The sequence below is a fragment of the Sceloporus undulatus genome, chromosome 6 (assembly GCF_019175285.1).
Source record: "Sceloporus undulatus isolate JIND9_A2432 ecotype Alabama chromosome 6, SceUnd_v1.1, whole genome shotgun sequence".
Classification (NCBI taxonomy): domain Eukaryota; kingdom Metazoa; phylum Chordata; class Lepidosauria; order Squamata; family Phrynosomatidae; genus Sceloporus; species Sceloporus undulatus.
The window spans coordinates 71,626,649-71,642,735 of NC_056527.1; the positions used below are offsets into that span (position 1 = coordinate 71,626,649).

Genomic DNA, 16,087 nt, shown 5'->3' on the forward strand with positions numbered 1-16,087 from the left:
GGCTTGACAATGGGTATATGACCCTCCGGGGGCAGTGGGGCCTGTGTACTCCCTGGCAGTTGTCCACCTCTTACCTAAAAATGTTTTCCACATTTCTGATAGAACTACATGGAACATATTAATGGTCATTACTGTTATGTTTTGTCATTTTAGGGCACAAACAAACTTAATGAAGCACTTCTTAAAAGCATAAACAATGCCAGAAGGATTCATCTTGTACCATGTCACCTGAGAGAGAAATTTGTGCTGCGTTTTGCCATTTGTGCTCGCACAGTGGAGTCTGCCCATGTCCAGTTTGCCTGGAAACACATTGTGGAGTTAGCAAATCAACTTTTGCAAGCATAGAAACAGCAGCAGTAGTGGGTAAAAGAGAAGAATTTGATTCATTTGAAGATTTAAAGAATGATAACAGACAAACTTTAGTAATATTACATGCCCTGATATGTCTTTACACTTGCAAAACTACCAGTATCAATGATATGCTGTAATCAAACCCAAGAGGTATATAGATAAGAAAACACTAACCACTGTGCTGAACTGGGGATCTATAATCCTGCCATCTGTTTTCTAAAAGTAGTCAACTAGACGTTTCAGGCAGGTCCTAAATAAGCCATAGAAATGATTGCCTCTTGTTTATCTCCAGCATCTGGTATGCCAGGGTATACATGACCCTACCATTTAACAATGATGTCTAATAATTGGATAAATTTTCCCTTCTTAGGTTTATCTAGTCTATCATTCTGCCTAAACTAATAACCACCACATCTTGTGTTAGATAGAATTAGTGCATGTGAAAATTTGGGAAATAGGAATGAAAAGTCCTTGATAATACTGGGAGTACCCAGGAAATATTTTAGGATGAAAAAATACAAATATTTATTGCTTTGTGCAAGACCATTCAGCGGGGCTCCATGTTATCCCTAGCCACAATGAGTAGAAATATATAAACAGTGGGCCCTTGTTACCCACTGGGGTTTGGTTCCAGGACCCCTTGTGGATGCCAAAATTTGTGGATGCTCAATTGCCATTAAAGACAATGGGATAGTAAAATGGTGTCCATTACATAAAATGGCAAAATCAAGATTTGCTGTTTAGAATTTATACTTTTTTCGGATATTTTCAAGCTGTGGATGCTTGACTCAATGGATAAGAAATCCATAGATACGGAGTATACATTTTTGGTGGGGTGTTATAAAAACCTGTCTCATCAGATTTTTTCATGTAAACGTGGTGATTTTGCTAATTTAGACAAATATTGATGATACAAAGTAAATGAGAATGGGGAAAGTGTTAATAAGACAACTCAAATACATATAGCATCCTAGTTCTAATTGCACCACAATGGAGTAAATTTATTCATGCAGTTGAAATTACTGTGCGTTGGGCCATAGGTCCAAATTACTATTATGTTATTAAATGTGCTGGTGTGCATTTTATAGTATGAAATGCCAATCCATAATTTATTAATCTGGAATCCCTCAGTGGTGTTGACATGAAATGGGCCTCTTAGGAAATGCTTAACACTCAAGAATCTATGCTATTTTACACTCAGCTAATAAACTATATCAGGACTATAGTGCTTCAAACTGCAGTGAGGTTACATCTTTGAAATCTCTGTCATCAAGGGTTGTCCTGCCTCCAGTGGGAAGTAAAGCACCTCCCCTGCTCATGTGCCAGTGATGTCTGGCCATCCAAGAAGAAGGATGCAGCTGAGCCTGCTAACCTGAAAAGAACCCATGACTGTCCCTGCTGATTCCCCCCCCCCCTTCAACCATGTAGGAGGAGAATCAGAGAATGACATTCATAACCCATGCTTTTCTACCAAAGAAAAGGATGAAGTAGTGGATCCCCACCCCTGAAAGTGGGAAGAGGAGATAGAGCTGCAAAGCTACCACAGCTTTGCAGCTGTTGCTTGCAACCTACTTTGTCAACACCCTTGCTGTTTTCTGGCTGCCTGGCTTTGAGAAGTCCTCAAGCCAGGTGCTATGGAAGGAATGGTTGAGAAAATTGCTGCAACACAGAAGATTTACTGCCATCCATCCCACAGAGCCTGGCTCTGGGGATCTATCAGATCCAGGTAGTGAGGAAGTTTCTGGCTGTGGGCAGTTGCATGGACAGAGTAGTTGGGGCCTTGCCAGATTGGAGATGAGTGGGATATAGTTTTCCACCCTTAGTTTAATGCCATCTGAGGCAAGTGCCTCATTATAATTCCTATGGTCCTGTGGTATTTGAATTATGGTGGTACAGTTGGCCCTTCATACATGGATTTTTTATACATGGATTCAAGCATCCACGGTTTGAAAATGGAACCAAACCTCAGCGTATAACAAGGGTCAAATGTATTCATAGGTTTTTCATGGAACTTTATTGAGATGTTGCAGTCTGATTTTGCATTGTATCCTTTGACTGCTTTTGCCACATATTTTCTTAGTATGAAAGCCACACTGGGTCTTTTTTTTGTGTGTGTGTGGGGGGGGTCTTTTCATTCCATGAGTAGAACACTTTGTAGTTATCTGAATCAAAGTGTCCCATTCCTATCCATTTTAACTCACTCACCCCTAGTACTGTTATGTTCGCTTGTTCTATTTCCATTTTGTTATGTCTAGCTTCCTTTGACTCATGCTTCTCACATTCCATGTCCCTCTTTTATGTGTGGCGCTGCTTTGGATAGCATATCCCTTTTTGAGAATGTCTTGCCATCTCTGATTCTTGTTATCTTTCTGTTAGTGCTCTGATCCTTTCTGTGTCTCACTTGAGATGTCTCATCACAGGGTTTTCTAGGTGAGAGGATTATGAAAAGAGGACCATCTCCTCCTCCCTGTGCACAGTGCTAACAAGTGTTAGCTATGGTGTAACTGTTGTTGTCTCACTTTAGTGTCACTTGCCACTTCTGTTGCTGATGCCACTATCCAGTAGCTGTTTGTTTGAAGCCTTCCCTCCCATCTTATTCCGTTGCCTCTGCTGTCCTGCAAAGTTCAGCACTGCAAGACCTCTATTAACAATACTGTGCTGGATGTACAGCTGGATGCATAACAGCATCCAGAGGTTTCTGGGCAAAATCCCCCCCCCATCAATTGACTATTTGCAGTGATGTGGGAGGAAAGCTTCTTCTCCTGGTGTGAAAAAGTAGCTAGATGGCAGCCGGGTGCACCCTTGCAACCAACTAGTGCTCAGAGGAGACAAGGCTTTGCTCACCCTTACACACTGGAAGAAGGTTCAGACTTGAGCTTGTGGCCACTGGCAAATAGCTATGCTGTTGGAAATGTATACTCTAGAAGCTGTTTTATTGGATCTTAGCCTATGAAAGCTGATGGCAATGTTAAGATATGAATATTTATAGGATAAAAATAATTCATCTGTCTTTTTTCTTTTTGGGTGAGAGTCCTATAAATTCAGAACATTGATTCTAAATTATCCTCTAAGTCCCTTCTAATCCCCTTTGCTTCAGTAAAATAAAACGATATATCAGCTTTGTGGGACCTAAATACTGTGGAAGCTAAGGAGGGATACTCCTGATTGGTACCTGGATGGGAGTCTGTCAACCAATACTAGGTGTTGTGGGCTATATTTCAGAGGAAAGAATGAGCAAAACCAAAGCTGAGTATTCCTTGCCTAAGACAATCCTATGAAATTCATAGGATTGCTGTAAGTTGACAGACAACTGAAGGCGCATATACATACATGTCAGCTTCAGAGGTTTTGTGCAACCCTATTTAATACAGTATCTGAAAGAATCCAGAAATGTATCACATCCAATTTCACTATTTAAAAAATATTAAAATAGCTCATTTGTTAATATTAGCTGTGAATTATGTTTTGTAATTGAACAATGTGAACTTTTAAAGTTGTGTGCCTTCTCTGTGTACCTTAATCTCTCTTGCCTATAATGTAGTGAGTGCTGTTGTTAAGTGTCATCCCTGGTTCCCACTTCTGGAGTCTAACTACATGTGAGTTTCAACATGTCACCTACAGTAATGTTAGAGCTTTCCTTTTAATTAAACTAAGCAAGATAACAATGCACAGAGAGTGTTTTAACACATTCCTTCCTCACTGCAGTCCTGATAAAAGCCACCCAATAGTACAGGTAGAGATAGAAAGTGTAACCAGTGGAAGTTTTTTTTAAATGGTAAATTTTAAAAAAAATATTGTAGAGGTTTTTTTTTAAGTGGATTTTTATTTTAGGATCACAGTGAAAGCGGGAAGGACAGAAGCACCTTTCTTGTGCACTGTTGCCACAGTGCAGATCAGGCTTCTGATCCATCATGCTTGGTTTTAATTTTTTTAAAAAACAAAAAAGAAAAAAAACAAATCCACAAATCTTTGTGTTGCTGTAAATGATATGTGATGCATTGTTTGGTTCAAATGCCCTATTTTCTTCCTGGAGGACTCCTGGCTTTTACAAGAGAGGATTGAGAGGTTATTTGATCGCCACCATTTTAGGAATTCTCAGGTAGACGAAGGAACAAGCTTTATTTTTCTTTATTTCTTTTTTTTTTTCTGCTCCAGAGAGTAGGGGTGTACTGAGGAATTAAAGAAGTTGGACACCACTTTAACTGCCTTGACTTATCTTACAGAATTATGGAATTTGTAGTTTGGTGACGCACCAGAACTCTCTAATAGACCATGCTGAATACCTCACCAAACTACAAATCCCAGGATTGTGTAAGAGAAATCATGGCAGTTAAAGTGGTGTCAAACTGCTTTAATTCTGCAGTTTGGATACACCCTAGGACACAAACCAATAAATTCAAATCACAAGAAAAGAGATTCTACCTAAACAGTTGGAAAAACTGCAAGATGATAAAATCCTTCAACAATGGAATAGACTGCTTTAGAGGATGGTGAACCTTCCTTCTTTGGAGGTCTTTAAATAGAGGTTGGATGGTAATCTTTTGAGAGTGGTTTAGTTGTGTATTCCTGCATGGCAGGGGGCTGATCTAGATGGCCATTGCTGTCCCTTCCAACTCTATGATTCTATGATTCCAAGATATGGTATAATGAAGAATAAGCAATTTAATATTTCCATGTTCCTTTATCTTATATGAGACTAATATTTGTGTTGTAATTAGAGTTTACAAATATACTTTATAAATTATTATATTTTAAAATGTATGTGTTAATTCTACTGTTGCTAAAGTGTATAACATACTGGACTACATTAAAACTTGTATAGCAACACTACTTTTTCTGTCCCATTCTTGACTCCAGTTTTCAGTTAAGGGTTTTGCTATTTTTGTAGAATTACTGGTTGCAAGTGTTCAAAATAAGCTGCTATAGGGAGAATTCTGAAACACATTTCTGTTTTGGACCTCTTTTGGAAATCCATGTAAATTATGCCACTGCTGTTGCCAGATGTAAAACAACAGTAACAACAACACAAATACCAGTTTCCCCATCCTTGTTTCCACTTTTAAAACACTGAGATTTACAGGAGTTCAAAGAAACTCCCTGCGTCATGGCTGTTTCAGCTATGAAATCTTTAACTACTGTCACTAAAGATCAACCTAAGTCTTAAGAGACTTAAGACATGGAACAATTATTAAAGAAGGTCAAAGAACTAAGTGCGATGGCAAGCTTAATGCTGAATATAAAGAAAATAAAAATAATGACCACAGAGGACCAAAATATATTCAACCTAGATAATGAAAAAATCAAAATAGTAAGAGTTGTCTTACCTTGGATCAAACACTGATCAGAATGGAGACTGCAGTCAAGAAATCAGAAAAGACTAGGAATGGGATGAGCTACTATGAAAAAACCAGCAAAGATTCAAAAGAGTAAAGATACACAACTGACTACTATTACCAAGTGGTGATGGTGCCTGTCAGGGCTTGGTGCTGGCCCTCTCCTCCTCCTCCTCCTCCTCCATGGGACCCCAGCCATGAATCCTTTTTTGCTGCACGGCGGTGGTAGTGGTGGCGGCTGTCGAGGCTTGTTGGATGTACCTCCGGTGTGCCTCTGTCCTCCAACGTCTCCTGGAGGAGGGAGGCACGTGGAAGTATGTCCAATGAGCCCTGAGTGCCCCCACTGCTGTGGCGGGAAAGATAGAGGCAAGCTGCAGTGGGTGGCAGAGAAGGTTCTGGCCCCCGTCCTCCCGGCTTGCCTCTCTCCTTCTGCCCCGGCCTCCTTCTAAGATAGACTTAGCAGGGTGGAGAAAGAGAAGGAGGCCGGGCAGCGGAGAAGTAGTGCAGATCCCATGGAGGAGAAGAACAGCTGGAGACAAGGGTCAACGAGCCCTGACAGCCCCCACCACAGCTGCCGCCGCCATCGCCACCAGGACACCCAGGCAGGCAGGCAGGAGGGAAGGAGAAAGGAGGAGGAGGAGGGAGGGAGGGAGGGAGGGAGGGAGGAGGTATGGCGGGGGGAGGATGGAGGGAGCCATGTCCAGGGTGGAGACTGTCAGAACTCCAAAGTCAATTACCAATCAATATTCACAGTTCTGTATATTCTCTGCTCATCTTGCCTTAGTAATTGCTTTAAGTTGTAGTTCTGCCTGTTGCTAGAGAAAAGGGGGGATGGGATTGCTGGTAGTTAGCTGGCTGCTTGGGAATGGGATGGAATGTGGTGATAAGGGCGAGACATCTGTGAGCGTCTTCAAGGCCAGGGAGTTTGCTTCTCATGGTACGAGGGGGGTGTAGAGCTCACAGGAAAAAAGGTGGGACGGAATGCACGTTTTAACTAGGGGTTTGAGGCTTGGCTTGTTAGATTTTGCTTAAACGTCTGTCTAGCCACATCTGTGTCTTCAATAAACTTCACCTTTTGGACTAAGTTGTTGTGGATTATTGGTCAGAGGTTGCTGGATCTTACAGTGATGGGCTGCCAGGGCGGATTAAAATCTGCTCTGGTTTCCCACTGGGTTGAATCAATTTATTCTCAAATAAATCGATTCAGTCCAAAAAGGAGCAGAAAAACCCAGCTCCTTTTTGATGTGAGACTCTGGAAATACTCTGGCCAAAGATCCACAACAAACTTCAGATGCAACAGAAAATTTATTGATAGAACTGGAACAAAGTATTCTTGCCACGTCTTTGCCAAAACTGAAGACCCAGACTGGAATCAGAACCTTAAGATTCCCTCCAGCCCCTCCCCATGAGTTGTTTCCCAGCACCTTTCCCTTTGATGTAAAACCCCTTTCTTTGATCTGTAAAAGTAAGGAGGGAGGTTTTGACCATTTGGTTCCTGGCTTTCCTATGGCGCCGAGATCTAAGGCTGTATACCGGCTTGGCCTCAGATTCTCAATAGCCCCTCATAAATACCTGCTGCCATGTCCTACGTGACCATCCGACTCATTCCCCATGGAACCCTTTCCCCCTCGTTCCAAGGTTGCTGCCTGTTTGGTGATGTATCTATCTATCTATCTATCTATCTATTCATCTGTCTATTCTTCTATCCATTTCTCTGTCTGCTTGTCTGACTGTCTGTCGGTTAATCTATCCATCCATCCATCCATCCATCCATCCATCTATCTATCTATTTATCTATCCATCTATCTACCTATCTATCTATCTGGCAGAAGACACCCGAACACCTAACTGAAGGTGGATTCTGACATTTGACAGAGGTAAAATGGGGGAAAATCATGGCCCCCCTTCCTGATCCTTTTAAAAAAGAGTGTCACTGTGCAGCTGCATCTAAATACAGCGGCACCGCTGTGGCACAAAAGGGCTGCCATATATTTAAGGCACCAAATTATATGCACCGGTTCATGCAGAACATGCACAGTTTGCAGTAAGGCTCTAATTAAAGCATCAAATGCGTGCCAGGTATGGACATTGGGCACAGACGCACCACAATTTAACCTCCCCCCCCAAACCCTGTTAAAATATATTTCTTTTTGTATTGAAAATGTTCAGATGTGTCAATGGTTAACTAAAGTTTAAAATGGTTCCTGTTGAAAGCCAGGAAGTCTAGGCCTGGAAGAACAAGTGTTCAAGGACGAACGACGTAGACAAAATATAAGCAAAATATATTGTTGTTATACTCTTGTGTTGCATGGTGACTCCATGGGAAAGAGGTGTGTCCACTTGGTGGGAAAGCTGATCTTTTGAGAGAACAAAGACTGATGTCATGTTCAGGTTTTTCTTCTTCTAGCATGGACTCTGTATAGATGTATAGTAGCCTGCTGTGAATGTGTAAATAGCAACAAAGTCAATAAACCCTCATTTGAGTGAAAATCTGTGTTGAAGTTACTTTGTTCCTGAGTTCCAGAGAAGACTGCATCTGTTCCAGTTGGTACCAGTTCAGAACCACCGGACAAGAGATATCACCCATAACAAAGAGTTTTTCTAACAAGTGGTAGCAGAGGATGGTTCGCCTGAGAGTGGTTCCCAGGAAGGTTGCCAAGCTGATATCCAGAGATGGTCTTCTGGAGGGTCTGCTGTTGCTGATGTTCCTGTTCCACTGAGAGACTGCTGTGGAGTTTTTCTTCCAGCTGTAAGTTTGCTCTGTGTTGTTCATCTGTCTTGTGCCGGGAGGCAAATGGGAAGATAACAGTGTTTGTTAGACATTTTGCTGGGACTCTTGGCTGTTTTGCCATTTGCTTTGAGTCATGGAGGTGACAGCAAGATTTCCTAAGCTAAACAACAAAAATTACAGCTCTTGGGCTCTTTACACGGAATCACTGTTGGTCCATGAGGGTCTCTGGCATGTGGTGGAACAAGGTCCTACTGATGCTACTATTGCTGATGATTCGAGGGCACGAGCTACAATTTTACTCACTGTTGAGCCTAACCAGATTAATCATGTGAGACAAAAGACTAGTGCTAAAGCTGTATGGAATACTCTGAAGAATGTGCATGAAAATAGCACTGCCTTGTCCAGGATGATCTGTTGCAGAAAGTTATATGCTTGCAAGATGCAAAACAACCAGGATCCTGAGAGGCATTTAGAGGAAATGCATGACCTGTTTGCACAAGTACAGCTGAGAGGTGTCACCTTGCCTGAGGAGCAAAAGGCGTACATCTTGCTTGGGAGTTTGTCCCAGGACTATGAGCACATCCTGCATAGCTTTCAAGGGATGACTGAAGACCAGATGATGGCTGAGTTGGTGTCGGCGCGCATCTTGGAAGAGAACCAGCGACGGAAGTCTGAAGGGCTCCAGAGGCAGCAGCGACAGATACTAAAGGTTTTCAATCCACCAGAGGTTGTTGAGAATTGCCAGCAGGAGAAGGCTGCAGTGTCCATGTCTTGGTTTTATTGCAAGAAGCCAGGCACATCCAAAAGAATTGTTGGAGGTTTGCAGCATCGAAGAAGAAGCAGGGAAAAGGTGCTAGTTCCAGGAGTGGCGCGGCAGTTGTGGATGGGGACAATGACTGCAAAGCCCATCATGCAGCCACACTGAGTTCAGTCTGGATGCTGGATTCTGGGGTTTCTAACCATATTATTAACGACAATAAGCTCCTGAGAACTAAGTCTGTGTCAAATCTTCAGTCTGTTGCAATGGCTGATGGCGTCCCCAGAGAGGTAAAACACTGTACATGTTCCTAATTTTGGGGAAGATTTTGAAAATGTTTTGTGTGTTCCCAAATTGAAAAATTGTCTTGTTAGTGTGTCTACATTAACAACAGATGGTTATGCTTTGAAATTTGAAGGGGATGAATGCATAATTAGCAAAGGGAATAAGGTATGTGCAAAAAGCACCAAAGAAAAACAAAATGTATTATACGCTTCACAAAGCTAAGTGTGCCAGTGTCAATAATGTGCCTTTACATGCAGATTGTGCACATTATTTTCACAGAGTGTTTGGTCATATAAGTTTCTCAAATTTGGGAAAGCTGGGAGAGGTTTGTCCTGAGTTCAAAATGAATTCTTCTCCAAACCATCTAGAATGTTCTGTTTGCAGTAAGATCAAATTGGGGGAAGTCAATATTTTCTTGTCATTGTAGACAGGCACACAAGGTACTCCTATGTGAAAGTCTTGAAGGAAAAAAGTGAGGTTGCTGAAGTCTTCAAAGACTGGGTGAACCAAATAGAGTGCCAATTTGAGTATAAAGTGGGTTCTTTGGTCACAGATAGAGGAGGCGAATTTTTGTCTTCTGACCTTAAGAATTGGTTACAAAAGAAAGATATACGTCACAACACCACTAACCCTGCAGTTCCGCAGGAAGATGGGTTGGCAGAGAGATGTATTGGTGTTTTAAAGCAGATGAAAAGACTGTATGTTATTGTGTCTGAAGAATTTTGGGGTGAAGCGGTTTTAACTCAGTGGCCTTCAGTCCAACCTTGACCAGGAAATGATCCACCTATGACAATGCGAGATATTAACTACCTCCACCCATGGATATGCCTGTTCTGTACAATAGACCATATCAAGGGTATGACCTGCATTATGTTTAGGCCCAAGGGATAGGCCTATGTTTGTCATGGAAACCGTGAACCCCCAAGCTGCACTTGTTAAGAGTTGTTGGACTGGCCTTGAGCAGGATGTTGAGGTTGCCCAGGACTAAAAGCCTAGGAGACTCCAACACCAGCTCCGAGACCAGTTGTGTTTGGTTACGGGGCGGACGGTATACCAACAGAATCCCCAGACTATCCCTAGTCTTCAGGTTCAGGTAAATAGACTCAGTGTGGTCCATTTTCTGTACAGGTATCCTGGTCAAAGTGAAGTTGTTCTTATGGACCACAACCACTCCTCCCCCTCACCCACTTCCCCTTACCTGCTCTGTAATGGAATTCCCAGCTGGTAGGGCCTGAGCTCAAGTTGCACTGCTGTCATCCACCAGCCAGATGAGGCATACTGTGGTAACAAACATGAATGGTAAATGGTAAATCCATTTAGTTCACTCTTATCAAAGTATCATTAGTCCATATGTAGTTCTCAAAGTCCAGTTTATTGAAACCATGCATCTAATAATGATGATCATGATCATGATGATGTTCAGACATTTATTTTCAAACAAACAAGATTCATTTGGAGTGGGAATAAGAAGCAGAGGTGACAGATCAAACAGTGGACCAATTCTGATACAATGTCCCTTAATCTGCTAACTCAGTAAATTGTATTTGCTTTCAAGATCCATTGTCACAGTTACAACATAAATAGAAAAACATAGAATCAAGAAATATCCTCATGCTACTAATGTATAGCTATGATACATCTAACGAGACACTTTTATATGTATGCATTACTGTCTTTTAGAGAGTTACATAAATCTGCATGATGATTGTTGGATCCAGAGCACTATGCTGACTTAGATGTTTAGACAATGAAGAGAATTGAACTAAGGGGAATTTGGATATGGATCTGCTTCCTCCACTGAAATGTATGGAACAGTTCTTACCAAGAGATCTCTTTTTCTCCCTTCACAATACACTAGAGTATGTGTGCCCATATTAATATGACAATTGTTGGATATTAGATAACCAGTTTTGGCCATTATTCTCTGTTCAGGATTTGTTACATTAATGTGTTGCTGTGTAATGGATAAAATGGCCTTTAGCACCACTGTTTTGAAGTAGAAGCACATATGGGAGAACTATTTATAGCAGGAAAAGATGCACATTTTAATGCAAAATGAGTAAAATGTAGTTGTGTAGATATGGTTTAGCTTCATGATTAATGGGCTGAACAGATAGCCCAGAAAAGCTGGCTTTGGGGTGGCTCAGGGCGTGGTGTTTTGATTCCACATGCCCCCAAGCTGCCCGGAAGCTGCCCGGCTGTTTAGATGGCTTCAAGCCACTCTGGGGGCATGGTGTTTTGATGCTGCATGATCCTGGAGTGGTTTGTAGCCACCCTGGTGGTGCACTGGCACCACCTAAGGCGGTTCTTTACTGGCCCAAATAGGAGTGGAAATCTATTTGGGCTGCCAGAAGGGCAGATTAAAGCTGCAGCATGTGGTTACCACTGCCCCAAGGCAAGCAGCCCCAATCCACCCTTTTGGAGCAGCCTGTTTCACCCCTATAAGTGTTTGGCTCCCCCAAGGAGAGAATGAGTAAGACAGACTTACATATATTTGCCCTTCTTTTTAAACAGATTAAAAAGGGTGACCGCTCTATCTTTTTATTTTGAAACTGTTCAAGAGTTCTGAGACAGGGAGGGTATAACAATATCCTAAATTCATATATAGAAAATGAGCTACTTCAGCTGGAGTGCTATTTTACACTAAGATCTATTAAACTTCCTTATGTAATGAACCAATGTAAACCTTACTGGAGTGTTTATTTTGATATACAGTGCACCTGTGTCATACACGGGTGTGCTTTACGCGGCTTTCAGCATACGCTAAAAGCTGCATGGTGAGAAGGTGTAGTCTGTCTCATATGGACTAATGGGGTGCGTGCCCATGGTGCGTGAGTGCCGCTGCGCCACCACATGCACGAGCCCCATTCATTTAAATGGGGCTCAAGCATAGGCGGTATTTGCTTTACGTGGGGGAGTCTGGAACAGATCCCCCACATAAAGCAAGGGCACACTATAATACAGTATTTGTTTTATTTTATATACTATCTTATTTAATCCACTAGCCTACAGCTAACCAAAGAGCAGCATTCTTGTGTGGAACTTACATTCCATAAAGACTTGAAGGATCCTCTTTAGGTGCTCACAGTGGATTGATTACATTAATTGCTATAGGGTATGTGTCTGTGTTTGATAGAGGGAGGGAGACAGAGACAGAAAGCAGTTCAATTTATATCTCTCACTGCTTCCCTTCACAGCATTGCAAACTGATCTGGATAAAGCTATTATTTGGAAAAGTTATTTCTTTGAATTACTGACCATTCTTGCAGAGAGATCCAGGACTTGCTTTACAAGCACTGAAACAAGTTCCTTTAAAAGTCTACAAGAATTTAAACAGTAACTTGAGATTCAGCACAGAATTCAGCATGGTAAAAGCACAGGAAATAGACACACACACACACACACACATTTTGTTATTGTTGTGTGCCTTCCATTAGTTTCTGACTTATGGTGACCCTATCATGATTTTTTTTGGCAGGTTTCTTTAGGAGGGCTTGCCTTTGCCCTCTAATGAGTCTGAGAGAGTGTAATTTTCACAAGGTAACCCAGTGAGTTTGCATGGCCAAGCAGAGATTCAAACCCTGGTCTCCAGAGTCGTAGTCCAACACTCAAACCACTACACTATGCTGTGTGTGCATATTTGTACATGTGTGTGCAATCCTTTGGGCCTAGGGATAGCAGTTCCCCCTTATGCATTTCCAAACTGAACTTCCAAAAGATCCAAACTGGATCTGGATAAAGCTATTTTTTTCTTGGATTTTAGTCATAAAGTCTTAGGTATTTTGTTGTTGGTTGTTTTGCTAATTTTCAAAAGTAATACAGTTTTGGATTTTCTTTTGTGTGTGTGTGTGGGGGGGGGGGTTGGATCTTATGAATAACTCATGTTTTGAATTCATAACACAACAGCGGCCATACTACCTGCTACTATTGTTATCGTCTACTCTACTTTGGAATTTTTGAATATCCTGAATCCTAGGAGTAAGTTATAATGGCAGTAATCATGTCATTTACCTTGTGTAAAACAAATTCTGCCTATGTGGGGATTTAATAGGGTTGAGAAAAAGATACGTTTATATATCTTATTCTAAATGTGAATTACTGCCATTACTTAGTGAACATACTAAATTGTTACAAGAAGTGATAAATGTTATCATAGAAAAAGTGCCCCTCCCCCGAATATTCACACAAAACCAATTAATGTATTTCTAGTTTTCAGTCAAATTTGGATATCAATGTGCCTTGAAAAGAAGGGGAATAAGGAGTTTCTTGCTAGCAAGAAAAGACTTTTACCTAACTATCAAAGTTCCTATGAACTATACTAACTTTTTCAATGACCTATTTTTTTCAATAAAAACATGAATACTAATGGTATAAAATTGATTTACGTGTGCATGCTACAAGAGTTCGTTTTGTGGGACGAAGCCTTCTGGTATTGATTTTTACTGGAACACTGTTCTATAGTCTTTTGTTTGTTTTACTTTGTTGTTGTTCATAGAGCTTCAGTTGCAAAGTCAACATCTGTACAGAAAGAGTTTTACTTCATGTGAAAGCGGTGTTCTCCTCTGGTTATGTGAGAAGAGAATTCATACCTGTCCTGGCTGTGGTAGCCACACATGTTACACTCAAAAGGGTCACGGAACCCATGGCACCCCATATGGATGGTGTACATTACATGGTCTAAGAACAAGAGTCTACAATATTCACATCTGTAAACTTTCACTTGCTCTCCATTGCCATTAATCACTTTGAAAGCATCTTGCGGGCTTTCACTGCTTGCCTTCAGGGTATCATACTGCCTATGTTCTTCTTTTATACTGAGGCCATTCCGTGCATGGGGTGCTATGTGATTTGTTAAATAAATTAAGCCATTGCGTTCCTCATTATTGCTCTCTGTATCAGTGGAGTCTTGGCAGCTGTTGCTGGGTGAAGGGTCCCTTTCTGAAGAAATTGATTTGGCTTTAGAAAGAAGTAGCAAGTTTTCCACTGCACCATCTTGAGCTACATGATTGGATCGAGCATGGTTGTCTCCAGTATGCTTGTGGAGCTGATACAATGAATTGACAACAGGCATGACTTCAGAGCCACTTGGAGAGGTCTGTACCAGAGGACGCAATGATTCAGCCCCTAAGTAGCTGATGGCATTGTTAATAGCCTGGTCTATGACACTGGTCTGCACCATATCATTCTCCTTCTCATAACTGATGGCTGCATCATAAGGAACATCAGATACACATTTCTCACCTATTGGCAAAAATAGGAAAAAGTAAGGATGAGATCACTGCATTAAATCTGCATTAATCAATCAGGACAACATAATCTTTACCTGAAGTTGCTATGGTGTGGATTTTGCTTTCAGTCACTGGGATTATCATTCATGTTATTATGAGAAATACACATACATGGAAATATTTTGTAATGGAAATTAAAAATTAGACCAGCATCATTGTATAAAATGCAATTAAAATGATACATTCATTTAACAGAATTTATTCTGTTTGAAAAGTCATTGTTTGAAGACCATTTTAAAAAATAACCTAAAGAAACACACAATTCATAGATGAAATGGCATGAAACTGTCAAGATACAGTTTTGATAACGTAAGTAGCAATTAAATCAAGTTTTTTCATTGTCTTTATTGCAAATTTGGACCTTTGTTGCAATCCCCTGTATCAAATGTTATTTGATACCACTAGTTCAAAGTATTCAGTCTTTTAAACTGGCATTTGAAATTAATTGTAGAAAAGACAATCTATTGCCTGATTTTGCAATCTCAATTTTAAAATCTGTTTAATTTCTCTCTTTTTTAAAGGGAACATATTTATGTCAGGATTTCACATCAAAGGCTGAATCAGACTACTAATCCCAACTAGAGTAAATCTACTGAATCCATGGACACTTGGTAAATCCACACTAATTGTACTCCAATGACCCAACAGATCTCCTCTAAAAATGACTAGCATTTCATATAATATGGTATTTTCCAGGCTGCAAAGGTGTATTTCTGTATCTGACACTAGCAAAACTGAACCTTTCTTCCCCTCCTCCTGCTGCTACACCTCCATAGAAGCTTTTTAGGATGAAGGTGGAACTACAAGAGGGAGGGGAAATTGCCAGTTTTGGCAAAAGCAATAATATCCAGAAATACAACATAGCACTCTAGCCATTTTTCTTAGGTAGCTGGATATAAGGCGCATACTGTGTTTATGTGTCTCTCTGTATGTATTATAAGAGCTGTTGTAAAATGTCTTTCAAGATGAATTTCACAATTATGTACTGTGTGATTCTTTCAAGCTTGACTTCACTTGGGCTTTCATTTTTTTTCTTCCTGATTCTACATAGATTGTGGGGAAGAAATGGAAGAGAGACAACCTGAATGAAAACCTCTGCATATATATATGTGTGTGTGTGTGTGTGTGTGTGTGTGTGTTTTAAAAAACATGCCTAACTAATGTTTCTGACTTTGGTGTGATAGCATTCATGCCCATTCCACCTATCTTAGCTGAGAGAGAGTGCCAGATGGGTAGCACAACCAGTCATGGATCTCCCACTTTCTTATCTAATTTGGTCAGCAATAACAAATTGGTTTACCACAGAGTAACTACATGAAACATCATACCAAGTATTTGGAGG

At 40.9% G+C, this 16,087-nt stretch overlaps 2 protein-coding genes across 5 annotated transcripts in view; one reads left to right on the forward strand and one right to left on the reverse strand.

The window, feature by feature from the left end:
- DDC (dopa decarboxylase) overlaps positions 1-4,658 on the forward strand; it is a 126,382-nt gene extending 121,724 nt beyond the window's left edge. For all 3 annotated transcript variants that reach the window (XM_042474619.1, XM_042474621.1, XM_042474620.1), the window contains one exon: positions 154-4,658. In XM_042474619.1, coding sequence (XP_042330553.1) covers positions 154-345 — 192 coding nt within the window. In that variant the 3' untranslated portion in view covers positions 346-4,658. The remainder of the gene's footprint in view (positions 1-153) is intronic.
- Positions 4,659-12,960: 8,302 nt separating this feature from the next.
- IKZF1 (IKAROS family zinc finger 1) overlaps positions 12,961-16,087 on the reverse strand; it is a 150,492-nt gene continuing 147,365 nt past the window's right edge. For both annotated transcript variants that reach the window (XM_042476757.1, XM_042476758.1), the window contains one exon: positions 12,961-14,698. In XM_042476757.1, the coding sequence (XP_042332691.1) occupies positions 13,992-14,698 (707 nt within the window). In that variant the 3' untranslated portion in view covers positions 12,961-13,991. The remainder of the gene's footprint in view (positions 14,699-16,087) is intronic.